At 50.2% G+C, this 27,836-nt stretch overlaps 1 protein-coding gene across 3 annotated transcripts; it reads left to right on the top strand.

Annotated features, from left to right (window-relative positions):
• MMD2 (monocyte to macrophage differentiation associated 2) lies at positions 1–27,836 on the top strand. 3 transcript variants are annotated; one of them, XM_081034863.1, is made up of 7 exons: positions 1–363; positions 15,580–15,661; positions 16,403–16,563; positions 17,248–17,322; positions 20,615–20,716; positions 21,448–21,517; positions 23,886–27,836. In XM_081034863.1, the coding sequence occupies exons 1-7, from the start codon at positions 317–319 to the stop codon at positions 24,087–24,089; spliced, it is 741 nt and encodes a 246-aa protein (XP_080890989.1). In that variant the 5' UTR covers positions 1–316; the 3' UTR covers positions 24,090–27,836. The 3 variants fall into 3 exon arrangements, with proteins under 3 accessions (XP_080890989.1, XP_080890987.1, XP_080890988.1); XM_081034861.1 differs by lacking the exon at positions 1–363 and adding an exon at positions 6,088–7,960; XM_081034862.1 differs by lacking the exon at positions 1–363 and adding an exon at positions 13,717–15,120.

Consider the following 27,836-nt stretch of genomic DNA (forward strand, 5'->3'; position numbering starts at 1 on the left):
AGAGAAAGAAGAGGGTGGACTCAGGAGACCCCCCCCCCACGACCGGGGCGAGAGCTGGAGGGGTCCGCCCCGCACAGGGAGGGCGCTGGCGCCTCGGGGACCAAGGCGATTGGCCCGGAGCCCCCAGCCCCGCCCCGCCACCATCTGCTCGGGATTTACGTCGGCGGCTCCGGGCGCCCGGGCTCCGGCTCCGGTTCGGGCCCCGCGGCCCCCGCCTACCTGCTGCGTTGGAGCCGGGTGCTCGCCTCCCCGAAGCCCCCGGGCGGCCAAGTTCCCGTTGTCTGAACGCCCGCTGGACGCCGATGGAACCGCCGCAATGTTCGCCCCGCGGCTGCTCGATTTCCAGAAGACCAAGTACGCGAGGTGAGCGGAGCGCGGGGGGCGTGGGGGGTGGGGGGGCGTGGGGGGGCGTGGGGCGCGCGGCCCTGTTTCTGCCCCCGCCTCCTGGAGCATTCCAGGGGATAAAGGGACCCCAACCCGCCGGCAGAAACCAGACACCAGACACCACGGTCTTTGTCAGCGTCTCCGCTCTGGGCTTGCGCCCTGGACCCGGAGAGAGTGGGTTCCGGGCGCCCCTCTCTTAGCGGGGTGCCCTGAGTCGCTTCATCTGTCTGAACCTCAATTTCCAGGTCTGCGAGTCGGGGATGAGAATTCCCACCCTTGAGGTCCCCGCGACGATGATCCCTGGAAAGCACTTTGCACGGCGCCTGGAGCAGAGCAGTGGCTCCATGTCTGATCTGGAGCTTTGTTAATGATAATAGGCGTTGGCCCGTCCCCACTGCCCCCCCCACCCAGCGCGCACTGCCCCTGTCCCCCCACCACTCTTACACCCGTTACCATTCCTGATCTCCTTCTTAGCAAGTGGAGGAATGGGTAGGTGCTCTTTTCAGGTGGGGAAACTGAGGCTTAGGATCCAGGAAGAACTGCCTGTACATGTTGGCCTTTTCACAGGGTGAGGTCTGCGATCCCCTGAGTCTCACTTTCTTCTCCTAAAATGGTGATGACAGATACTCCCATGCAGTTGCTGAGCAGGAAGCCAAACTCCTGTCCCTTCGTTTCCTAATTAAAGGGAGACAGGAGTAAGGGGGTACAATTATTAAGTTCCTCTAAGAATTTGAGGGGTGGGCTTGCTTGAAAGCTGGCATGAAAACCCTTTCCTGATGTTGCCCCTCAGCTCTCAGGGGCCTCAGGGAGGACAGGCTGTCCTGGAGTGCAGCCTGGGCCTCTCCTCCTGCCTGGCAGGGAGGGGGCACCAGGCCTGCCCTGCCCCCTCACCTCCTACCCTCCCCCTCAAGGCTCTCTCTCCACCCTGGGCAGTGGCAGGTGGTGTGTTTGAGCCGTTGGTGTCCCCTTTGATATCCACATCCATGTGGCTCATTGTTGAGGGTCCCTGGTGCCCTGAAGTTTCTACAAGTCCTGGTCACACTGGACACAGCTGACCCCAGAGGCCCAGACTGAGTGTGGCCTGGCATGAGGGCACTGAGGCGGTAGGCGGGACTGGCCCTTCCCTCTCAGACCCCTCTCCATTCCGGCAGTGGGGGTTGGGGCATTCTGAGTGTCTTTTTTATAAAGTTGTGGAGTCCCATAGGAAAGGGGACACTGGGGGAAGGATGTGAGGATGACTTTTTGCGGATTTTCTGTTGGTCTGAAGGGGGTGGGGGCTGGCTGCACAAATCCGTGGGGTCTTCTAAGGTGTGGTCACTTGGGCTTTCCAAATTCTCAAGGGTCCTATGTGCTGTTTTGAAATGTGAGTTTTTGGAGTGTTCACCCAAAGGGAAGAGAGAAGCCCAGGGCTTATTGCTACAGATAAGAGAGGCAGGGGAGGAGCTAAGGAGCCTCTACCAGGAGCCTTTGCCTGCCCACACCAGCTGTGTGATTTTGGGTAGGTGTCTCAACGTCTCTGGACCTCAGCTAGTTGATCTGTAAAGACAGGAGGATTGATCTAAATGACCTCTAGATTTGGACACTGATGCTGCCCCCTCTGTAACTGGAATAGAGCTCTCTCCAGCTGGGCTGGGGGCTGTACCATGAGCTACTTCCTTCAAGCTCCTTTTGTGAGTGGTGAGACCAGTGAGAAAATGGAATGCATTGATGAGAACTACTCCCATCCCCCTTCTTATTGTGGGGCCCATAAAACCATGCAGATCACAAATTAGGTCCTTAATAAAGGCTTTGTGATTTAGTGAATTTAATAGTTTAACCCAGTTCTGTATTTTAGCTAGATGCATTAAAGATTTAAAAGTAAAATTAAAAAATACTTGAAAACTTTTAGAACATATAAAAGAATATATTTTCGACTTTACGGTAGGTAAAGATTACTGAAGGCACACAAAATATAAACCATAAAAGAAACGGTGGATAAACTAGACTACATTAAAAATTAAGAATTTCCATCCATCAAAAAATGCCATGAAGAAAGTAGAAGAAAAGTCACAGACTTAAAGGATGTATTTGCAACACATTTAGCCAATGAGTAATTAATATTCAGAATATATAAAGAAAAAGACAACCCAATAGAAAATGCAAAAAGACAGTCATTTTGCAGAAGAAGGAACACAAATGAGCAGTAAACATGCTTTCATTGGTATGAAGGAAATGCAAAATAAGGGCACAGTGAGATACCATTCTCATATTCACTATATGAGAAGAATAACAATATTATTATAAGTACTTTGGAAAACAGAAATTATGTAAACTTGGACTTGTGCACATCCTAAGATATCGCCATTCTCTTCTGGGCGGCTACCCTAGAGAAACTGCACAGTGTGCAAGGGGAAACAGACAAGGATCTTCTTGAGCTTTGCTCAAGGCAGGCAAGAGCTAGAGACACCCCAGATGTCCGTTATGGCTAGAATGGTGTGTATTCACACGACAGAGTAGTATCCCACAATGAAAATGGACTCCAGTTGCAGACAACCACGTGGATACATCTCATAGATGTGTTGAGTGATAGCAAAACATAAAAGAAAGTATGACTCCAATAATGTAACACTCAAAAACGGACAAACCAACTGTATTGTTTAGGAATGCAGAGGAAGGTACGTAAAAAGCCCGACAATGGTTATTGCAAAATCAGGTTACCTCTGAGGGAGGGAGGGAAGAGTTAAGATTGGGATGGATACATAGGGTGCTTCTGGGACCTGTCAATGTTCTAATTCTTGACTTGGGAGGAAAAACAAGCTGAATTCTATGTGCCCTAGAAGATAGCACAGTCTCACCTTCCCTGGGGGAGACCTACTCGCATGGCCACCCCTCCCTGAAAGGGAGGTTGGGAATTGTAGTCCAGCCATCTGTGTCCACTAGCTATTGGCATCCGAGTAGGTGCCAGTCCAAATCTGTTGAATGATTACTGACTGTGTGACTTTGGACAAGTGATTAATTTCTAAAGACATTGGTCCCCTCTCTTGCTTAATACGATGTTACTTTAGACAAGGATCATAAAACATTATGGTTGTAAATGCAGCCCATGCGCCTTGGAGAACATTTTTTAAATCATGGGAAGTAGGTATAAAAATGCGAGAAACAGTCACCACTCTCTTGAAATCACCACTGTTAAATGTGCTGGTCTGTTTGCTTCCAATCTTTTTCCTATACTCTGTAGGTAGCTCTTTATCCTAATGTTTAAAAACCTGACCTGCTGTAGTCCTGTTTCGTTAGTCTTTCATAATTATTTGCAACGCCAGTTTAATGTGCACCTAATATTCCATCTCATCATTGTACCCTGCTTTATTTTACTATTTCCCACTTTTGGACACTTACTTAGGCTATTTCCTCTTCTGGATTCCACTTCTGTAACTAACACTGCAGGGACATCAAGACACCAGCCTTCAGGGAATTCTCTGTGTGGACACATACCTGATCCTTTGTTGGTTCTGGGCATTGGCCAAGCCCCATGGGTCAAAGTTCCGTGTACCTCTCACTGACTGCCCAGTTTACAAAGACCAGGTCAAAGGGCTTCCACTGGGAATGGCCCCCATAGTGCTGTCTTGCCATGGGGCTTAGAGTTGCTCTTCAGGCCACACAAAGGTTGGGTCCCAGCTCATTCCATATGGGCGGCAGGCACCCTCGGGGAGTGTCAGTAGCTTGGAGCTTGTGCTTTGATTCTGCCCTCCTCTTTGTTGTGTTCTCTTGGGCGAGTGATGTAGTCACCAAGCCGTTTTCCTCCCTATAAACGAGGCTAATCTGGAGATAGTAATGCACAGATGGCCCTGGTAGTCCTTCTTTCAATTTATGTCCCGTCCTACTACCCGCTGTTTCTGCAACGCCACCCAGAACCAGCCCTACTCTAGCCAGGACTCTGAAATTCTGCAGGTTACACGTTCCGTAAACATTTTTTGTTCTTAAAATGGTTAAGATATTGTGTGTGAGGGATCTAACACAGGTATACAGTTGGCGCTGCAAAGTGGGGGCTGTTTATGTCACAGTTATTGTGATTTATAGTCTGTCTCTTTTCAGAGAGGATCGAGCAATTTGTAAAAAGTTAGTTTCTTAAGATGCATGGGGCTGTCGGAGAAACCCTTCCATCTTGCCAAGGCTTTCTCTGACTTCAGTAGGTCTGCATGGATGAAGAAGGGATGGTGGGGACGTGGGGTTCATGGGTGCTTCTGCCTCGCTGGCCTCCTGGGGGCCACGCCGGCACAGGGCTTCATGGAGTTGGGGGAGATGACCCCAAACCACGCATCAGGCTTTGTGCGAAGGACTTTCCATCCATCATCTCATCTAATCCTTGGCAGGCCAGTGAGTAGGGACAGTTATCCCTACTGGGTTTGCTCAAGGCCGTAGAGCAAATGCTGGGAATCACACCTGGGGTTGTCTGGTCTCTGCTTTTCTGCCTCCCACCCAACCATGGGAATGATAATCATCACATCACAGTCACCTCCAGGTGCAACGTAAGTGTCTCCCAAACCAGATCTCATGCCATTGTCTGCTCCCCACCGGTCGTGGTGATTAGAATTCTGAGCCGTCCCTGCTGCCCACGCCTTGCAGGGACTGGCAGGGCTCTGAGAACGTGTCATCTGCGCCTCAGTGACCTTCATCCACCCACTGGGAGGCCCACCGCAAACATTTGTGGGGCCAGAGCAAGTGGCCCAGCCGAAGCCCACATACCATATGTCTGAATATTTAGAGTTAAAAGTCAGGCTAATAAGCTTTCAACGAAATGGGCTCTGTCCTCCTTCCCGACAAATATACTCCTACAGTGACATAACTGAACACGGTAAAATGGCGGCATCATAGCATTCAAGACCGGCCAGTGTCAAAGACGGCTGAGTTTAGTTATTTTTTTACACGTGTCATGGCACTTGTTGCTGTGATAGCAATGCTTGGATGAGTGACAAAATACGGACATAATTTGTTAATTATCATGTGTATCATTCAGTGTATTGTTTTGACTTCATTGCAGTGACATCATTAATTATGTTACTCATACTCGAGATTTTTCACCTAAATTTGGGTTCTGTTAACACTAATAATCTAAAGCTGTATTGTCCAGGACTGCAGCACGAGCCACCTGTGGCTATTTACATTTAAATTCATTAAAATAAAGTAAAATGACAAAGCCTGTCCCCCGGTCACACTAGCCACATTTCCAGTGCTCAATAGCCACATATGGCTGGTGGTGACCGTGTTGGACAACATAGATATATAACATTTCCATAATTGCAGAAAATTCTCTTAAAGAGCTGTAGTCTAAAGGATGAAAAATGAACAATGTAATTAAACCCCCCTCACAAATGTAAATTAAAGCAAATGTAAATAATTGGAAAAAATAAAATTATTTGTATTTTAAAATGCCAAAAATGTTCTATTAAATTTAAAAGGCAAAATATGAATTAAGATGAGTAAGTATAAAATTTAAAGTCGAGAAGTATTTAAGTAAAACCAAATTGTTTTATTTTTATTTGATTTTTTTTTTTTTTGCAAATGTGATTGAATCTTATTGTATGAAAACGAAAGCGCTGACTTCTAGCGCTGAAAGTCCACCTAGATGCCAACGGAAAGAATAGGAATCATGTCTTACGCAAGGTTGGTCTCTAGCCCTGCACAAATGCAAGTTCCGGAGCAGCATGAAGTTGTTGACCTTGCAGCGTCCCTCAGCTGCACTGCAGAGAGTGTGATGGCTTAGCTCACAGGACGAATGAGTGTGGACAGGCCTCACCCTGGCTAAGGGAAGTCACTCCTTAAATGGCAGAGCACCTGCCCCCCTTACAGAATTTAGAATTTAGTGCGTTTAGGGCTCCGTGGGGCCTGGAGCTGGAGGCTCTGCCCGTATGGGATTGCCATTGGCATGCCGCAGTGACTGGGTGTTTATCCCATTCTCGCTTTTGCCATCTAACTTCTCCTTTGTCTCTGTTGCTTTTCTCTGCCTCCTTCCTGCAGCTGCCTCATAGTTTCTGCTTTCTCACAACCTCAGTTTCTTCATCTCTGTGGCTTGCCATCTTCATCCTGCTCTACTGTATTTTAATGGCCTCAGTGGCTTGTCCCTCCACAAACCTGTGGACAGTGGGGAGAACAGGTGTGTCTTCTTTGCATTACCTGGAAGTGGATTGCACATAACAGATACTATAGGACTGGGAAGTAGAGTTGCATCGAGTGTGGCTTCTGCTGTCAGACCACCTGGGTTGGCCTCAGCCCCCATGCGTTGGCTGTCTGTTCTCGGGCATGTTACATGGCCTCTCTGTGCCTTGGTTTCTTCTCCTGGAAAATGGGAAATAATAGTAGTACTAATCTCCCTGGGTTGATGGAATCTCTGAGCCTCAGTTTCCTACTCTGTAAAATGGACAGAATAAAATGGACAGAAAAAGAATTGGGTAGAGGATCAAAGTGCTTGGCCCAGATCCTGGCACGGTGAGTGCTCCAACAGTGCACTGTCTATCCCGGCCCCTGTGGGGGCACCTTGAGCTAGTTACCTAGCTTCCCTGGGCACTGGGTCCTTCCCTTCATTGCTGCATGAGGGATGGGCCAGGTGCATGCAATTACCAGAGTGTGGGATGTGTCCCTTTGGCCCACAGGGGGCCTGGTGGTCACAGAATGGACAGTGAAGAACTCTGAAAGAAGCAGTCATTGCAGACCCACTGTCCTTAGGATTATAGCAAGAGAAGGACTTATCTTGGGGCTAAGTACTTGTGCCCTCAGGTCCTGCTTATCAGGAAACCTCCTGCTGCTCTGTCATGTGGGCAGATCTCACCAGTCAATTGGCAGGAGCACTGGAAGTCAAGAGGGGCTTGGAGGATTCTGTGGCTCTGATTTTAATAATTACTGCTTGGTTGAAGTCGTTAGTTGGGACTCAGGCAGGAGAGGGAGAGGAGAGAAGTGGAGAGGAGAGAGAGTAGAGAGCAAGCGTGCTGTCTGATCATCATGAAAATAACCAAGCAAACATCCTTCCCCTCACCATGGACCCTTGGCTGCACCAGATTTAAATCCACAATTCCATTCGTTCATTAATTCAGTCAATAATGGCTCAGTGCCTGTGACGTGTCCTAGGTGCTGGGAGTACAGGGCTGACCAAGACAAATTTCCTGCCCTCAGGGAGCTTGCATTCTAGTGTGAGAAACAGTCAACAAATGGATAATTATATGATAGGACTTCAGCTGCTGATATGGCCAGGTGAGGGCGTGAGGTGTAGGGTTAGGCCACACGGGGGAAATGATGCTTTCCTTCTAGGATTGTTTGGAGGAGGACGTGAGGAAATGCATTCACACTGGCATCCAGTGGGTGCCAATTAAGTGCTGGGCTGATCCAGTGCAGGATGGGACACTTGTCGCTGGGCACCCGGGACGCCCTGGGGAGCTGTCCTTTCAGCACCAGGCAGGTCTCAACTTGTCGCTCTCTTCCTTGACTGCCAACCTGAGCTGACAGATATGCAGGAGCAACAGGACGTGAGATGTATCCAGAAGCCTCACTTCAGCAGCAGAGCAGAAACGCACCTTGAGATTCATCCAGACACAGTCCACCCTTCCAGGTTTGTCCCAAGTCCCCGTAGTTGAGCAGGGGAGAGCACGGCAGTTCCTGTATCTTTGCTCACCACTCCCCAGCCAGACCAAAAGCCGCTTGGAGCAGTGGTGGGCTGCACGCTGTTCAAAGCCTCTGTGTCCCCCGAGGGGCCAGAAAGATCGGCATGTGGTAGGCACGCCAGACTTGTCTACTGGGTGGGCAACCACAGTTGGTTAGTTGGTGCATTGATTCATTCAGAACCTTTGCTGAGAGCCAGGGGCTGCAGTGCTAAAATGAATCATAGGCCGAGCCTGCTCATTCCCCTCCAGAAGCTCCAAGTTTAGGGGAGAACTCAGTTTGTTAATAGCTGAGCCATGCGAACCAATGCATAACTGAGATATCGATAAATATGCTGCAAACGTGGGTATGGTTTCTGCTTGTGTGCCTGGGTGAGGAGGGGTTGAGTGAGGGTGAATTGGGGACTCTCAGTCACAAGCCTCAACTTGACCTAGCTTAAAGCAAAAAGAAAGACAGGGAGAAGGAAAGGAGAAGGACAGGGAGAGGGAGAGGCAAAAAAGAAGGGGTGAGAGGAGGAGAGAGAGGAGGAGGAGGAGAAGAAGGAAAAGAAGCAGGAGGAGGACAAGGAAAGGAAAAAGCAATATTGCTGGTATTCAGACATGAACAGCCTGTGGGTTCAGGTACAGCTGGGTCCAGGGTCTCAAAGAGGACCAGGGTTGTCTGTCTCCATCTGGACTGTGCACAGCCCTTGTGGATGGGGATTCCCATGCAGGATCTCCACAGTCCTGGAATTACATGCCCATCCCTGTACCTGTCAGCAGTGTCACAGGAAAGACTGCCAGGTCCATCACAGCCCCTCCTTTGGAGCTTGGGTTTTGGGAATCAGGCAGCTTGGGCTGGGGGTGGGGTGCAGTTTCGCCTGTACCTAATGGAGTGAGAGGAGGAAAGGGGTGGCCAAAAGTGAAAGTGGGTGCTGTTATAAGATTGAGTGGGGGATAGATGCTGGGCAGACAGAAACCACTGGTACCCACCAATGGCAGGAGAAACCATGGAGAGGTTAGGCATTTGGATGGGTCCTTCAGGATGAACAGGAGTTCTTCAGGGAGGCTGGTGAGTGTGGGAGAAGGAAGGGCATGCCTGGAAGAGGGAAGAGTGTGGGTGAGGGCTTGGAGGGGGAAGTGCAGTGATGCCTAGGAAAGAGTTGGTTAGGCTGGATCTCAGACTGGGGGTAAGGAGGATGCTGGCTCTGGTCCCTTTGTAATCTCTGGGTACAAAGATTGTGGAGGTGGGGCCCCACCCCAGGGTTTCTGGTTCAGAAGGTCTGGGTTCCTGTGAACCTTCTTAATTGTTAGCTTCCGGTGAGGCTGGGAGGATGGGGGTGGCCCCTGCTTTAGAGATGTGGACCCTCATTATCACAGTGAGAAGAGGTGCCCCAGGGAGCCCCAGGGAGGGTGCAGGGCTGAATTAGTACTACCAGGCGCACACCTCCAGGGGGCGCCTTTCACATGGAGCACCACGTGCAACACGGCTGGGGGCTGTGTTCTCTCCTGCAGACCATGTCTGCGTTCTTGAGACCTGGCACCCGTCCAGCCTCCGCTCTTCCCACCCCTTGCTCAGTTTCCCCTTCCTGTTCCTGGCTCTGTCTCCCCTGGGATTTTGATCACACAGCCATTCCAAGGTGGCACCAGCCCAAGGACTGTTTTTCCTCCTACTCTGTTTCCCAAAGACTGAGCCAAGATGCTGTCTGCCTTCCAGGAGCCGTGAATTCATGAATGGACACAAAGAGTACCCTGGGGCCAAGCTGGAGATGGGGGAGGCTCTGAGCGCTGGGGCCAGCTCCGTCCGGGCTGTCCTCGCCTCTGTGACACAGACAGTAGACCCCCTTTGTCTCTGCACAACTCTCTTTAGTCCTCTGTCCTGGGGATACGGGGCTGCTGCCACTGCCAGGCACCAGCGGCTGCAGCAGCCTTCCTGGGCCTGGGCTCATCTAGGATAGGCAGCCTGCTTCTCTCTGGGGGCTCCAGATCCTGGCCAGGCCCAAGCCAGAAGGAGAGGGAGAAATTGCAGAAGCTCTGAGGCTGGGCCTGGCCGCTCCAGGCTGAAGCAGAGGGAGTGGGAGGGGAGAGCAGCTGGGGTGCACTGAGCCCAGGCCCAGAGGGAGGCCCAGGTGGTGAGGACAGGCATAGACAGGTGGGGTCAGCAAGCCTGGGCCCTGCCTGGGGCAGAAGTGCTGCAGCGGCTGTCTGTAGGGACCCCAGGGCAGTGCTTTAGAAAACCCACCTTCACACCGCCCCCCCCAGACCTCGCCTGGTAGGAGCCTGGCCTGCTCCATCTTTAACCTTTTGCTCCTGTGTAACATCCAGGAGAGTGTGCCTTTCCGTTGTAGCTCTCAAACTCAACATACCTCTGGAACCAGAACCCTGATCAAGACACTCGGTGTTGCCAGTTCCTAGAAACCCTTTCATGTTTCCTCCAGTCTCTGCCTCTGCTCCCAGGATAGCCACTCTCCTGGCTGGATAACCCATTTCTCAGGAGTCTGTTGACTCCAGGAATTTGGAAGTGTTTAAAAGGCTGGACTGTTCCTAACTTGTTATGTGGAGTCTGAACAACTTAATAAATGCTCCAAGATGATGGATTGTTCGGTTATTGCACCTGGCTCTGCATTTGTATCATGGAGATGAAGACGAATGAGGGCCAGTCGCCTGGTTTGCAGTCTAGGTGTGGAGGTGGACCCAGAACACCCAAGGACATATTGTATGTTGTGTGACAGGGGTTACATAGGCTGTGGTGGGAGTCCAAGAGAGGGGACGCTCTCTGCCGAGGAGCACTCCAGGGGGAGAAAAGAGGAATGAGATTCCAGCCAGGCCACAGCTGTGCAGTGGCCTAGAGGTGAGAGAAGGCACTTTATGATTCAGTCTGCATGGGGGTGTGAGGGGAGGGAGCAAGGAAGCCTTTCAGAGGAGGGACCTTTCGACCTGGGCTCTGAAGGCTGAATAGGAGTTCTTCAGCTGGAGAAGAGGGAAAAGGGACTTTTAAGCATGAGAAGAGATGTGTGGAAGGCCCAAAGGCATGATGTCTGTGGGCCGTGGGGAGAGTTTTCCTGGGGTGAGGACAAGTTGCAGGGTCTGAATCAGGGACTGCAAGCCAAAGAGGCAGATGCCCTGGAACACAGGATTGTGTAGCCCGTGCAGAAGCTGCCTGGTATTTTTGTTCTTGGCCTCGGCACAGGCACTTGTGCTCTGGGTCTCTGAGGGCTTTGCCTTGGCCTGCGAGACGTGGGAGTCTTGGTGTGGACTTTCCAAGGTGGGAGGGACTGACAGAGTGAGGGTTCAGGGGAACTGGGATTATGGGCAACTTGTGGCCAGGTCTATGCTGACCGTTGGCCAATGAGGTGGTGATTTCAGGAGCTGGGATAGAGCTCTGTCTCTTCCTTTGCTGCCAGATCCACAACCAGTTCTCCGTCCTGGAGAGGACGCCCCATACATTCGTTATACAATGGTGTAAAAGACTGATGGCAGGACCTTTCCCGTCAGAACCACGGACAGGGCTGAAGGGGCCGTGGGGACCGCGGGAAGGCTAAAGCAGGAGTCAGACGGTCTGGGTTCCAATCTTCGCTGCAGCCCTTCCTGGTTTGTGGCTTCACTTCTCTGCACCCCTGTATACAATGACATTCATCGTCTCGGCCCTGCTCACGTTGCAGCGTCGTTGTGAGATTCTTAATGTGATTCTTAATGTGCGACTGAGATTGAGAACCACAGGCTTCACCTCCTGTAGCCTCATCTTCACATTGGAATAGTAATATCTACTTTGCAAGGACGTTTGGGCTTAAAATGGGGTGCTCTATGTGAAGTACCTGGATGGGTTAAGCACCGGTAAGAGCACGGTACCTGGGTTCTTTGGGGGAGCTCTCCGGGGATCGGTGAAAAGAATGCCCATCCTTTGAGTGCTGCTGTGTGTCCCGCACTCCACGGTGGGCTTACACAGAAGGAAGCTGCAGCTCAGAGATGTTAAGTAATTTCTTGTAGGTCACACAGCAAGTAACTGACCATGTAGGGATTTTTCCACCCAGCTGTGCCTTGCTCCAAAGCCCCTGCTTTGGGGGTTCACCCTTCTGTCCTTGTCTCCATGCCACCATCTGGCTCCGGATCCTGGCTAAGTTTGGGAGCCCTCTGCACAGAGTTGCCCTCCTGCCCCCGTCAAATGCTGTGGCCACGTGGTCATCTAATAAGCAGAGGCTGGCCATAGAATTGGGATTCTGTTCTCCAGAGAGGAGGCAGAGAGGCCTGTCGGCCCGCTGTTAACCAGCAACAGCCTGCTAGAAATGGCAACACTTTTAGGAGAAATTTCCCACAGTCTTGAAGGCTGCCTGTCTGACTGACAGCTGTGTTTTAGAACATTTTAAATTTTATCCATGCAGTTCAGCTGTTAAAAATGACTCCATTGTCCCTCTGCTGGGGAATGGAGAAACAGGTCGTTCTATGTCCACACAATGGGATATTCTGACAATAAAAAGGAAGGGACCATTGATACAGCAGATGAATCTCACATGCAGTGTGCTGAGTGAAAGAAGCCAGAGGGCTGCACAGGAAAAAAAATAGAAAGAAAGAAAAAAAGATAGAAAGAAAGAGGATGGAAGGCTTGAGAATAATTGCCAAGATTGGTAATGTCACATTTAGGAAGGTCTATTTTCTTCTTGTATAAAACAAGTTTGTCTTCGATACGTTTTGAATAGAAAAGAAGAAAATCCCTGTGTGGCATTGAAAGCAGTTTCTTTTCACCTAAGAATGCACTTGGACTTTATACAATAAATTCTCTTCAGGCTTTAAAAAAAGGCTTAGGAGTACTGTGTGACTCCATTTACTATGTGACATTCTGGAAAAGGCAGAACCATAGGGAAGGAGAACAGCGTGGCAGTGAAAGGCTGTGGTGATGGTTACACAACTCTCTACATTTGCAACATTCATAAAACTGTAGCAAAAAAGGAATTTTACTATATGTAAATTAAAAGGAAAATGAAAACATAATGAATTCACTGTCCTCTTAAAATGCCTGCATAGAGGTTTGTGAAGAAAGAAATTAGGCCACCAGGAGTTAATGAGAAGTTCTTGGTTCCTGTGGGCTGTGGGAACTTGATTTCTTGGGCGTTTGCCTCTGGCCCCAGGGCCCTGTCTCCCAGTCTTGCTTTCTCTCGCTGGCCTTTGTCTTTCCCGGACGTTCAGTAGCTGCCACCGCATGGGTAAGAGACAAGGAAAGTTTTGTAGAGCCCAGAAATAAATGAATAATTGCCCATCCTGAGTTGCCATGGCAACCGTGACATCACCCTCAGACCCACGTGTCTGGCACTGAGGGTGGCTTATGGTGTTTGTTAAAGGAGCAGAAGGAGGGAGGGCAGTCAGACTGAGTCTGGTAACCGTGGAGGATTCCTGGTCAGAGACTGGGTTCCCACCTTGGAGGGAGGCGTTAATTGCATCCCAACCCAGCTGGAGGGAACATAGATTGGCAGAGCCCCCCTCCAGGGCTTTGGGGCAGAATCTATCACAATGAACACTGTGTGTACCTGTGTTAGTGTCTCTAGGGCTGTGGTAACAAATGACCACACGTACTCAGTGGCCTAACATAACAGAAGTTGAATCTCTCCCAGCTCTGGAGGCCAGAGGCCAAGATCAAGGTGTGGGCAGGGCGGCTCCTGCTGGAGGCTCAGGGACAGGGAGCTCCAGGCCTGTCCCAGCTTCTGGTGGCCGCCAGCAGCCCTGGCGTTCCTTGGCTTGTGGCCACACCAGTCCAAGATCTGCTTTGTCATCACACAGCCTTCTTCTCTGTGTCTTCCTTTTTCTATAAGGGCCCCAGTCATATTGGATTAGGGCCCACCCTCTCCAGGATGACCTCATCTTCATGAATTACGCCTGCAACAACTCTGGTTCCACATAAGGTCCCATTTTCTGGTTCTGGGGGTTCGGACTCTGACATAAGAATTTTTGGAGGACAAGCCCAACTCGTAACACTATTTTTGTTGTCATTACATATTCTTTACTAAGCCACCAACAACTTCCTCCTGGACCACCGGTGAAGAAGGAGGGAGGATGGGCTGGTTGTTTGGGGCTGCAGGGAGGCCGTGCTTCTGTGAGGTTCCCACCTCCAGAGGTGGGTCCTCCATCTTCTCTGGGATAATCTGCCCCTGTATGGATGCTCAGACCCTGTGGGAGATGGAGCCCTGATTTCTGAACTGCAAGAGCACTGCCACGACCCAGCACGTGGTAGGTGCTCATACACGTTCCCTGAAAGGATACTGAAAATGCTCAACAAATTTTCGGTCACCTGTACTGGCATGACACCAGCATACAGAAGGTACTCAATAAATGCTCTCGCACTGTAGTAACATGGGGCCTGCATACAGAAGGCGCTTAATGAGTGCTCTGTGCACTGTATGGCATCGAGCCCTTTGCTCAGGACCATGCACTCACTCATTTTTGTGGGTCTTCATGGTAATAATTGGGATCTTGGAGGGGAAAGTTTTTGGTGTTTTAGTGGAGTTTAACCGCATCTGGTGGATGATTCTTGGCAAAGTCCTAGGTGAACTGTCCATGTACCTCATTCTGAGCCAGTGTGATCCTGCCTGCAGGTCCGAGAGCCAGGTGTGTGCTGAGCTCACCCGCGCTCTGCCCAGCCGGGCTTACCCTCCCAGCCTGATTTAAATTCCCCTGCAGAGTCCTTCCCACCAGCTGTGGCCGAGTCTGGAACCACCTGGGGGGTGTGGGGTCCTCACCTCTGCACTGTAGCTCCCCCACCCATAAAACCAGCGTGGGGATAGCTCCATGTGCCTGTGGAGCTCCAGTCCACAGGATTAAACGAGAGAATGAGAGAACAGAGGGGATGGGGCTTGGGAGATGCCCCAAAGACAGCAAAGCATGACGAATGTTTACCGTTAAGATAAAGTCACTGGCAATCCCAGGTGTGCCTCCACGCTGAGCATAAACGAGTGTGGGGTGCCTAAGCAGAGCTTTTCATGGCAGCCCTGAGCTGGAACAGCCTCCTCCCGTAGATTGGATGGATGGATTGTGATGTGCTCGCCTGGTGGAATACTGTACTCTGATGAAAACAGCCAATCGCTGCCTCCAACATGAAGGAATCTCACAACAGTCACACCGAGCCGAAGAAGCCAGACATGGAAGGGTGTGTGCTGTGGGATCCCATTGACATGAACTTCAAGAACTTCTACGATGACAGTGTCAGAGGGTGGTTTCCCCGGGGGAAGGTACCCACTGGCAAGGGGTGTAAGGGCACTTTCTGGGTGCTGGGAAATGAACTCTGGCTGCTTCTGGGTGCTGGTCACATGGTCGTGTACATGTATAAAAATTCATCAAGCTGCGCCCTTGGGGCGCTGTACTGTATGTCAGTGAGGTGTCAAGAAAAGTAAGAAAAAGGAAATGAAGAGAATGCCACATCCCAATATTTAGCGAAGTTCTGTAACCACACTGGGGATTAGGCACAAAATATTGGATAGTCCAAAAAAATGTATCAGAGAGAGGGAGAGGAGGACTTCAGGACTTCAGGGAATTCTGTGACTGCGTTTCCAGGAATTGTGCCTTGTTTCTGAAATTCCAGTTTTCCAGGAATTGTGCCTTGTTTCAGGTTCATGAACCACCGAGTGCCCGCTCACAAGAGGTACCAGCCCACAGAGTACGAACATGCTGCCAACTGTGCCACCCACGCTGTGAGTTGACTCCTGGGAGCTGAGAGCTGAGAGGGGGACAGTCCAGGTTGGGGCTGGGGGACACAGCCTCTTCGCCCTTGGAGACATTCGTCCCACCACGATGTCCCCACCGGCCTGTTCTTCAAGTCTTTCGTGGCCCTCGGAAGAACGAGTGGGAGCCGGAGGGAGGGCACTGGGGCACACGACTGTGGTGCTGAGCACGCCTCCCTGCTGTGGGGAGTTCTCGGATTCTCAGGGGAAACAATGGATAAACCAAGGGGTGGGAGGGACGATGTCTTCAGAGGGAACCACACGTGCAACAAATCAGAGACACGACGCAGCACAGTGTGCCTGGGGACGTCCAGGCTAGGGGTATCGGTGGACACGAAGGGTGGGGGGAGTGGCCAGAGCTGCTCCTTGAAGGCAGGGGGTCTTGGCTTCCTGTTTTACCCCTGTGTTCTCTAGGATGGCATCCTCCAATATGGTAGCCCCTGGCCTCGTGTGGCTGTTGACACTGAAATTGAAATCAGTTAAAATGAGAATTAATGAAAACGTCAAGTACTCAATAGCCACATGTGCCTAGCGGCTCCCAAATTGGACAGCACACTGTAGGACATTCCCACCATGGGGGGAAGTTCTGTTGGATCGCGGAGGCTGGAGAAAAGGGAGGGCGATGTGCCGGGGAAGCCCAGGGGCTCTGTGCTGCCCTGGACCCCACGCCAGAGGCTGGCCCCGCAGCACCTGTCCCCTCCCTGCTTCCAGCTCTGGATCATTCCCAGCATCCTCGGCAGCTCCAACCTCTACTTCCTATCGGACGATGACTGGGAGACCATTTCTGCCTGGATCTACGGCCTCGGCCTCTCTGGGCTCTTCGTGGTGTCCACCGTGTTTCACACAATCTCCTGGAAGAAGAGCCACCTTAGGTACCTGTTGCCCAGCTCATGGGAGGGGGAGGCATGCCGGGCGGGGGGGCCAGGGCCGAGTGACGAGGCAGGAGGCGGAGTTTGCTGCGGAATACTTGGCCAACAGCTAACGTTTGTGGAGCACTTTCTGTCCTGCACTGGGCTGAGTACTAACCCAGTCTGCACAGCGATCCTGTGATACTTGCTGATATCCTCCCCATTTTACAGATGAGGGGACTGAGGCCTAGAGAGGGGAAGGAACTTGTTCAGGGTCATCGTCCCTAAGTGTTGGGGCTGGGACTCGAACCCAGGCCTCTGGTTCCAGAGCCTGGACCTGAATCACAATGCCGGAACTCAGCGGGTCTTCAGGGGGCACATAGTTTAATAGTTTTTGTATCTTTTTTGGTAGCCACAGGTCATTTCATCATTTGAAATCTTCTGCAAAGCCCAGTGTATAAAGTAGAAATGCAGAAGAAAGGAGAGGATGGTCCTCAGTGGGACCCCCAAGGCATCTCCATTCAACCTGTAGAGTGATAGGGGGCTTGGTTTGAAAACCACTGCTCTGGTCACTTACAGATGGGGAGACTGAAGCCCGAGGGGTCATGGCTGGATAGAGGCGGGTCAGCCCAGTCCCAGGCCCTCCCCAGCTGTGGGAAAGCCGTGTCCCAGGGCCAGCAAGGCCGTAACGTGCCTTCTCTGCCCCAGGATGGTGGAGCACTGCCTGCACATGTTCGACCGCATGGTCATCTACTTCTTCATAGCGGCCTCGTACGCGCCCTGGTGAGTACCCGAGTGGTCCCCAGGCAGGGGCTGGCTTCCCTTCTTTTTGTAATGGGCTGGGTAATATGCTGACTTGGCACAGGAAGACTTCTTCCACTCTTCTCCTTCCTAGAAGCAACTAGCACTTAGTACCAGTTGCTTTTGTCCTTCCAGAGTTATTTTATGCACGAAAGAGCAAATGTGTGTGTGTAAACATATACGTATATGAATATCTACTTGTTCATGTGCTTTCTTTCTACATTTAATACAACAGGAAGGATACTGTATACCAAGGGTTCTGCAATTTGCTTTTGTTCTCTTAGTGTAGCGGGGACATCTTTCCGTGTTAGTCCATTGAAGATTTCCCCATTCTTTTTTACAGCAGCATAATATCCCGGGCCACCCTGCATTTATGGGTATTTATGACACTGGGACACTCCATTCCTTTGCTATCATAAATAGCACCGCAATGAATATCCATTTATTTATCATTTGGCCCGTGTGTATGGCTCTATTGATGAAATTTCTAAGAGGCAGCCTTTTTTGATGGAAACAGCAGCTTCAGAAGGTCGACCATGACCTTTGTGGGATCAATTCCAAGATTAATTAGGCTTCTGGGTGGCAGGGAATGGGCTTTAGTAATTTGGCCAATTGTTGCCAAGTCACTGTCCACAGATTGTATCAGTTTAACCTCCCCCAGAAAGTCACCCAGGGTTTTTGAAAGTTCTGAAATAAAGAAACACTAAGCTTCAGGTCACACGCTGAAAGTCTGGGGAGCCTGCACAACCCTGCACGGTGAGAAGGACCTTTCCACTCACATTTGTTGACTGTTTACTCACTGCGTGGCCGAGCGGTGCTGGTGGTCAGCATGCTGAGTGCTGTCGGTGGATGAGGATCTATGACAGAACAGTGATGGCTCGGCGAGACGGGCCTGTGTGCACTCAGTCACCGGAGATGAGAGGAGGCCCTGCCCTGGTGTGGGGCTTCAGGAGGGCTTCCTGGAGGAGAGGTGCTGCTCTGAGAATCTGCACGTTGGCCTCTGAGAGAGGGGATCCACAGAAGGTTTGTTTTTTTGCCTAGGGAATTTTGCATTTTGGCTATTCTAAATGGGGCCTTCCTTTTATTATATCAGCTGATAAATGGGTTTCATTCGTATACACGAAGGCGATTGCTTTTTAAACACATTTTATGGAGGTGTACCATTCCTGGAGAATGTGCGCAGTCATAAGTGTGACTTTTCTCAGCGATTTTTCACACCCTGCAGCTAGCACCAGGTGGAGGAACAGAATAGCCTCCTCATGTCCCACACCCCCCTCTCCAGTCACCACCCCCCCAGTGGTAACCACAGTCCTGATGTCTGTCTTCACATTACAGTTTTGCCTGACATTGATCCTCGTAGTAATGGCATTGTTCTTTTGGGTCTTGCTTCTTTCATGAAATGTTATGTCTGGTGAGGATCACGGAGTCGTGTTGCAGGAGTTGTCCGTCCGTTCTCCTTGCTGGACGGTGTCCTGGGGGAAGGTACCTCAGGCGTCCATGCTCCTGTGACAGATGTTGGCATGGTTTCCAGTTGTGGGGTGATTATGGATCTATGGTCCGCTGGACATTCTTGTACAGGTGGGAGGTTGTTGGATGGGGTTTGGAGCAGGATATTCACATTGTTTCTTTGTGGACTGAAGGGTGGCTGCCTGGGAGCAGGGAGGTGTGGAGCAGGCTGATACAAGAACCCAGGGGAGAAAGGGTGGCCTGGACCCACTAGTAGCCATGGAGGTCAAGAGGAGAGTTTGGATGGAAAAGATATTTTACAGGAAACGGAGTGGACTGTGACTGACTGAAGAAGGGGAATGGCAGGGTCCCCGGGAGATGCTGGCTTTCCCCCAGAAATCAGTGACCACTGGGAAGTCTCCCTGCGCTGTTTGCCTGGGCGTCCTCAGACCGAGCCCAGCCTGGGCTTTGAGCAAAGATGGGACTTGCTGCTCTCCCGAAAACCCGCGTGCTTCATGGTGTCAGATGTCAGGTAGACAGGCATACAGAGACTTCTAGAATAAGTGTAGGTCCTGGGTTAGGGGTGCAGCTTGAGTGGTAGGTGGGTGGCCACGGGAGGGGCCCACTCCACCAGCCTCTCTTGTTGGCCCCAAGCTCTGTAGGCAGCATGTGCCGTGGTCAGCAGACCAGTAATCTCAGGTTTCTTCCTGAATGTTGATGAGAAGACTCAAGCTAAGCTTTGGACTCAGTGGCAATAGCTATCTGGACAGATTTCTAGAATAATCCTCTGACTATCTGTCTTCACCTTTCCTGATTTGAAGCCTGGGTTTCTATTCTTTCTACCTGGCTGTGACGGAGCAGAGGCTCTGTACCGTCCCTTGCTGGTGTCTGACGATACGGCTGTAAACACAGGCAGAGGCTCTCTTTAAAGGACCTGAAGGTGTCACAGGGACCACAGCTATTGACTGTCCCAATGCTGACACGCAGCTGTGGTTAGGGCCATGAAGAGAGGTATGAAGCTGAGACGGGGAGATGTGGCCTTGTGTGTGAGCTCCTTAGGAGGAAGCATTAGCAGAACTCAAGGCTGGCTGATTGTATGTGGGGGGATGACAGACAGACAGAGGAGCTTGGTGGTGATCAGCTTCCTGATTGGATGCCTGGGTGCATGGTGAAAAGGGGACAGAGGACAAGTGGTACAGATTGATTTTTCTTTGTACTGCTCTGGTTTTCCAGCTGTTTTCTGAAGAGCCTGGAGGGTCCTGGGGACTGTGGAGGGGGTGGGTGTGTGGATGACTGCAGTCCCCCATCCCTGCCTCAATCAGAAAAGCCCCATTTGTTGGTTTGTGTTTATATTTTTGACTTACATGTAAGCTTCCTGCATAAAATCTTGACTTAGAGAAAGGGCGTTGTGTGGTTTAAAGGTTGAAAGGCTCTGGGACAGTAGAAAACGACTGTGTATGCACAGAAGGTATTGCTCTGGCTGGGCCCTGGGACTGGAACGGCTGGGTCACCAGATGTGAGCCCTTCAAAGCTGATAAACTGCCAGACCGCCCTCCTCACAGGCTTTCCTCGTTGGACTCCTACTAGTTTCAGATGCCCCTCCCCTTCATGCTGGGGCTTTATCGGTGTTGCTAATTCTCCTCTAGTAATTGCTTATTGTGTCAGTTTCTCTTTTTGTCTCTCCATGTGTCTTCCCATGAGAGCCCATGTCCCACCTGTGCAGCCGCAGGGGACAGGGCTTCTCGGGGGTCGTTTCCTGTGACGGAGCAGCCATGGAGGGCTCTGTCCCCGGGGCCCCTCAGGCTGTGCCCTCGGCTCTCTCCCCCAGGCTGAACCTTCGGGAACTAGGCCCCTGGGCCTCCCACATGCGTTGGCTGATCTGGATTATGGCCTCCGTCGGCACCGTCTATGTCTTCTTCTTCCATGAGCGGTGAGCCAGGGCTGGGGGGCTCAGGTGGGCGGCGTGCCTCTCAGTCTCCCAGCAGGGTGTCCTCCGTGCCCCTGGTGAGACGAGGCCGAAGGATGTCCCTGAAGTGTGAAGGCACAGCTCTGCCTGGCGTCTCAGTATCGAGGCCCTTGGATGGCCAGCAGGTCCACAGCCCATAGGGTCAGTCTAAAGAGATTTTAAAAAAGACCTGTGGGTTCTTAGACCCACTGAACTGTGTCATGTGTTACCTGCCTTCTGTACGCTTTGTTAGCAGATAAGGGGGAAGGCTCTGAGCCCACTGGCCTGCTGAGTGAGGGGATGGGAATAGTTAAGTGGGGAAAGAAACAGGGCTATAGAAGCAAAAGGGAACGACAGACTGAGCAATAGATGTCAGTTCATGCATCCGCTCAGATCCATGGAGAATGGCTGCTTGGGTCCTGTGGGCAAAAGTGTTGGGACCGAATAGTCATGTCTGCCCTGGGCTTGAGCGTGGGGAGTGCCCATACACATGCTGTGCCCAGCATTTGCAATCCTCGAATATCATTTCACGGATGTGGAAACCGTGTCTCAGAGAGGGAAGGAGACCTGCCCACCGTCACCCAACTTTGCCAGTACCCGTTGGGTGTAGTAGGGTGACCTGTGAGCCCAGGGGTGCTCTCACTCTTCCCGTCAGGGTGTCTTCTGCCCAGAACGAGGGGCTGTCCTGAGGCCAAGGTGGCTTGTCTTCCTGCCAGGTACAAGCTTGTGGAGCTCCTGTGCTACGTCGTCATGGGCTTTTTCCCCGCCCTGGTCATCTTTTCAATGGTAAGTCCCACCCACCCGGTGTGGGGCCTCATTTCTGGCTGGAGAGGACCCAGACTGACCCTCGAGATTGTCAAGTTGAACCGTCTCCTCAGAGAAGGGGGAACTGAGGCCCAGTGTGTCAGCATGGCTTGCCTAAAAAGGCAGTAGAATAGGCAGGTTAACCCTGAGGGCCTCTCTTCTCTGAGCCTCAGTTGCCTCATCTGTCAAATGGACACAGTAACTCAGTGTCTCCCTAGGCCAGAGAACAGTATAATTTTTAAATTATTATTATTGGAAGGTGTTACAATTTTATGTATTCAGATCTAACAGGTGTTTTCTTTTTTAAATTTTATGGCTTTTATCTTAAGAGTTATGGTTAGGAAGTTCTTCCCTTTCCCAAGTTTATGTATTTACCTCTATTTTCTCCTGTTTATTTTGTGGTTTAACTTCTCATTTTTAACTCTTTATTCCCACTGCAGTTTCTCTTGTATGTAGTGATTCCTCCCCAAATGATTAGCCAGTTATTTCATTTTCCTACCATTTAAAATGCTCCTTTTATCATGTTAAATTCATTTATATATATAAGATGTGGGTCTGTTTCCGAGATTTCAATTCTGTTTCATCGATTGGTCTGTTTTTATACTACTAGTACCAAACTGTTTTACTTATTGTTGTATTAATTGAATTTTAACACTTGGCAGTGAAGTCTTGTCCCATTAGTCTTTCCTGCTCAACATTTTCTCCATGATCTGTCTTCAATTTTACAGGTTACCTTTTTTCCAAAGTTTATTTTTAATTAAATGTGTATATTTAAGTTAAATCTATTAAATTATATAATATCCAACAAATTACATATTATATTTAAATATTATATATTAATAGTACATATGTGTACTTAAATATTATAAATGTATATTTAAGTACTACTCAGTACAAAAAATAAGTCCCGTCTGAAAATGTATAAAAGAACAGCAAGATCACACTACATGTCCCATTCTGCAACATGCTTGTCTCACTTTGCATGATGGGTAGGCGTGTTTCCATGACTGTCACTTAGAGTAATACCTGCCTCATAAGGTTGTCATGAAAATGGCATCAGATGATTCCTGTAAGGCCCTAATACACTGCCTGGCACATAGGAAGTGCTAAGGAGTACTAGGTATTCTTCATTTTATTATCATGTAATTAATATCCACACATTATACTCCTGAGGACCGATGAAGACAATGAAATACTTTGTAGTTGTTCAAAAGACCGAGGTGGATCTCCTGGTGGGACTGTACACTGAGCTCCATCAGACCAGCTAGTGGAAGATGAAGTTGCCGGCTGTGGCATGGTGTGAGCCCACTGGTCTCCAGTGTCAGTTCCAATGCACATATGCATGTTAGATGCATATAGAGGCAACTTCTGGAAGGCTACTGTAAAACACTGTTAAGGGCGGTTACCTGTAGGAAGTGGGCCCCCGAGATGGGGGGACAGCACAGCGGGTTTTTCTTACTCCTCAGTCCACTTGAATCCCTTTAATAAACGACAGCTCAGTGGCCCTCATCTCTGAGGGCCAGGACCACTGCTTTTTTCTTACTAGTTTTGGTGCTTTTTGTCTAAGATTTTTTTGTCATGGGCATGTATGACTTTTCAAAACTTGTGACAACATGTGTATAAATTTATGATTTTAAGCATTTTTAAGGGTCCAATCAGTGACATTAAGTATATGCACATTGTGCAATCATCACCACCATTCCGTCTCCAGAACTTTCTCATCTTCCCAAATTGAAACTCAGTCCTCATTAAACACTAACTCATCATCCTTCTTCCCAGCCCCTGTTAATTTCTATTCTGCTTTCTGTCTCTATGAATTTGACTCTTCTAGGGACTTCATAGAAGTGGAATCACACAGCATTTGTCCTGTTGTGACTGGCTTATTTCACTGAGCATAATGTTCTCACAGTCTATCCATGCAATAGCACGGGTCAGAGTTTCCTTCCTTTTTAAGGCTGAATAATATTCCATTGTATGAAATAACAGGAATAACATTTTGTTTATCCATTCATTCGTACACCGATGGATGCTTGGGTTGCCTCCACTTTGAGCAGTACTTGTCTGAGTTCCTGCTTTCACTTCTTTTGGGTGTAGAACCAGATGGATTGCTTTTTAGAAAAGATAAAAAGCTATAAAACATTCTTTGAGATTTTGATAGAAATGCATTACGTGTGAGAATTAATTTGGGGAGAATTGGCAGCATCAGGGTGGTGAGACGCCCCACCTGGGAGTTTGGGCTGGCTCACCATCCACGGGTCTTTTCGTTTGGGGTGGTGGGGGACTGGCCGGACGCTCGTGACTTTACTGGCCACTCCTCTGACCTGTGCCCCACCCTTGTCCTTGCTGACAGCCCAACACCGAGGGCATCTGGGAGCTGGTGGCCGGCGGGGCCTTCTACTGTTTGGGGACGGTGTTCTTCAAGAGTGACGGGAAGATCCCCTTTGCCCACGCCATCTGGCATCTGTTTGTGGCATTTGGTGCTGGTACCCACTACTATGCCATCTGGAGGTACCTCTATCTTCCCAGCACCCTGCAGGCCAAGGTGTCCAAATGAGGTGGACCAGACTGCACGGACATTTGGGCTGTTGGAGCAGAGCATCATGGGAAGTGTTCTGCGAACTTTAGCCCAGAGCACAGTGCCCAGGCCTGTCTGCCCTTCCACCGGTAGAGCTTTTGATGGGTCTGAGGTTACTTCTGGTGACAGCCAGACCATCCCTTGGATCCCAGGTGAGAAAGAAAGCATTTGGTCATTGTTACAGAGGAGAAATTAACCCTGTAATGTATTTCTATTCTAGACAAGTGTTTCCTAATACAACCGACATTAACATCTTCAGAAAAGGGAGCGGACATTGTCCTGGCAAAGTGGGGAATGATGGGCCAATACATGCTTCTTAAGGTCCTGAGAAACCCAGCAAGGAGTCTAGTGAGTTGTTTCTACCATGTGTCCAGGGCCTCCTTCTCTGCAACCAAAGTCCTGGCTGGAGAATGGACCCCTGTTCAGGGAAAGTCACCTGGATCGTAGATCAGGGATGGTGGATATTCGTGACCATGGCAGCCATCACCAATCAACTGCAGCATGGGTGGTATCAGAATTCTGACGCCGGTGCTCTGGGCAGCCACCACCAATCGGCTCAGCCCCCCTGAGGGCACCTCTTCGCTTCACCTGTGGTGTGCCCTGGGGTGGGAATGTGAGCAGTCGGGTTAAATGTCTCTATGTGAGGGACCATATTTATCTCCACTGTCTCTCTCTTGTCCCTTTTGGGGAAGCTCCTGGAATGGGCAGAGAGGAGGGAGCAGTGGGGGGTGGGGAAGCTGTTACTTGGCCATTTCCTCTCATGCCAAAAACTCCAGAGACATTCTGAGAGCCGTTCATTGCAGGGCAAGCAGATCCTGGGAGCCTGCGTGCCTGCTCCAGGCATAGGGTTTATGATGCCAACATTCCGCTCTCACTTGGTGCCAGTCACTGGCCCTGAGAGGCTCCTCACATGCTCCCCAGAGGGAAGGCCTCGCTCATTGGATAGGGACTGGGCACAGTGTCCACGACATCCTGACCTCCGGAGCTCCTAGTAGGCCAGGGGCAAGGCTTTTGGGGCCTGTCTTCAGCCCCATCCAGGGCTGGGCCAGCCTCCCTGTACCTGGCACACAGACATTTACAGGGGAAGAATCCAGGCCCAGCTCCAGGGTCCGAACTGGAATCACAGAGTGTCTGGATCAAGGATCTCTCTCAAGTTAGATGAGCCTCAGTCTGTGACTCCCAACCAGAGTCGGTGGGCAAAGACAGGATGCCTTATGCTTAGTTCTGATACATTCCAGGATATTTCAGGGCTCAGACCTCTGTTGGGAAGTGGGGGGTGTCCCCACACTGGCTTCCTGCACCACAGGTGCTAAGAGGGCAGGTAGAGGAGAAAGGGCTGGGAGGTGGGTCTACGTAGTGACTTAGTGAAACGGGCACTTATCAAATTTGCCACAACATACTGTGCAGCCAGATACTGCAATGCAGGCCCCGGAGACAGCATCCTGGGGTCCTGAAAGAGCCCGTGACAATGCCAGCAGCCACCTGCAGGTGAGCACACTGATGCAGGGATACTCACAGGTGTGTAGCAGGTGGGAGGGAAAGGAGCAGGAAGCTGGGGAGGCAGAGGCCCCCGTGTGGAGCTCCTCCCGGGCTGGTCTCTGTGCTCGTGGCTTGATACACTCTCACTCCATTGATTAGTTCCAGTTTCCATAGGTCCAAGCTTGATTGGCACAGAGGCGGCCGGCCCATTTGTGACATCTCTGTCATGTAGCCTCTGGAAAACTACATAAAAGACCTCTGAGGAGGGACCCTGAGACTCAGCAAGGCTCATCTGTGGGTGGAGGGAGAACTCATCCACTGGGACGGGGGTGGGTGGTTGTGGTCTTAAATAGAAAGGCATTTTTCATTAATATTTGCTTATTATAAAAGTTTCAGAAAATACTAGGAAGGTAGAAAATACGAAACATTATTTCTCTGCCTCAAAGAACCACTCTTACTATTTTAGTGGCTTTCTTTCTGTGTTTCCTCTGCTCAGTGCATAGTTTTTTACCTTGCTGTTTTCTTCTCTTGCCATATACACTTTCGCATTCTACTGTTTTTACTTTTCAAGTATTCTCCCTCATTATTTCGAACCCCTTGTAAACATGATTTTATAAGTCTACCTTAAATGGATATACCACAGTTTATTTAACCATTCTTTTAATTCACAGGCGATACATACCTGTGGTGAGGATCTTGCAACATAAACTTTTCCCCCCAAATCTCATGCACTTTCTTTAGGCCACATTAAGAAGTTAGGTGAAACCTGCCTCATGCTGTCTGTGCCGCCCAGTCATGGCTGCCATTCTGCCTGCCGTCATTGGACTGACCCCATCCCTGGGGGAGTCTGGGCATCCAGGAACCTAATGCCTGGGCACTGCCAAAGAGCTGGTTTATCTGGAAGATTCAGGAAGGCAACCCCAGCTTGAGGCATGAGCTGTAGGGAAGAGGGGCCATGTGCCTTTTCTCCAGGTGGTTTGGTTGGTTGACAGGTAGACAAGCCAGGTGCAGTTGTGGGAGAAACGCTGCTGGAGGCATGGCTATGAGGGTCTCCTGCGATGACAGGACCTCACCTGTCTGAGGCTGTCCACTGCAGGTGGGAGATGAGATGTCGTTGAGGGTTTCTGTGGGCTGTGCATGCTTCTGACATCCTGGAGACCGATCATGAATATTCCAGAACTGGGCAAGCTGTTAAACCACCGGTGGTGTGAGACTGGCCATGGTGGATGTATTTGTCAGTGTTTTCCAAACCTTTTTGATTAATAGCCATCATAGGAAATACACTTTACACTGTGATTCCAGTCTATACATCCATCACTAAGATAGGACCTACGGTGTACCGCACTGTGAGATTTCGGCCTGACCCTATCCATCCTATCCTACCTTATCCTATCCTGACCTCGGTCATGTTTTCAAGTTGCTGGTTGCAACCCCTAAATTGATTTTGTGACCCGTAGGTGGGTCTGAACCCTCAGTTCTGGAAACTGCTCTTGTATTTTTCTAGGAAGCCATGGTCATTGGTACTAGGTGCTTAGTGCCTATTGATTGGCGGAGGTCAGCATGGTGCCACCCCTCATGAGCCTGGGTGTCCTAAAGCCATATGGGGACAGTTCAGGAGAAAGAAGTTCAGAGCTTCTGAGGATCTGTTTACTTAGAACCCTGACCCCACTGAGAGGAATACAAGACCAGATTTTTACGTCTCTTGTGCTGGTGATGGCCCCATGTTCCGGGGGGCCTTGGGGCTGGATGGGCATACTGGCTACCATTCGGGTGGGCTGGGAAGGCAGGAGGGAGAGAATGGGTCAATTCAAGAAAGGAGCGGACACAGTTTTGGGAGGGCTGCTGTGCCTCAGCAAGCCTTGTCAGACTTCAGGATCTGACTGTGCCGCGCCAATGGCCTCCAGTCTTGTTCCCACTGCCAGGTTTCACCGGGAATCTGCCCACTCCCAAGCGCAGGCTGCTTGTGAAGGCCTTTTTTTGGGGGGAAATGGGTTCTGATTGTCTTTCGTACTCACTTTTATAGACCTGTCATGTCTACAATGCTTGAGAATGGCATTTGTGGCATGCGTTTTAAAAAAATGTCCTGCTGGTATTGGACCCTTTCTGTGTTTGTGAAATTGCTATTTTGTATTAACACAGTATTTGATAAACATTTGTATTAAGAATAGTCGTGCCAGTAAATGTTATTGTCTCCAGTGGAGTAGGAAGAACTTAAATAAATAAAAATTCAAGATGCCTCACTCTTGC

This window comes from Rhinolophus hipposideros (genome assembly GCF_964194185.1).
Source record: "Rhinolophus hipposideros genome assembly, chromosome: 23".
Lineage (NCBI taxonomy): Eukaryota > Metazoa > Chordata > Mammalia > Chiroptera > Rhinolophidae > Rhinolophus > Rhinolophus hipposideros.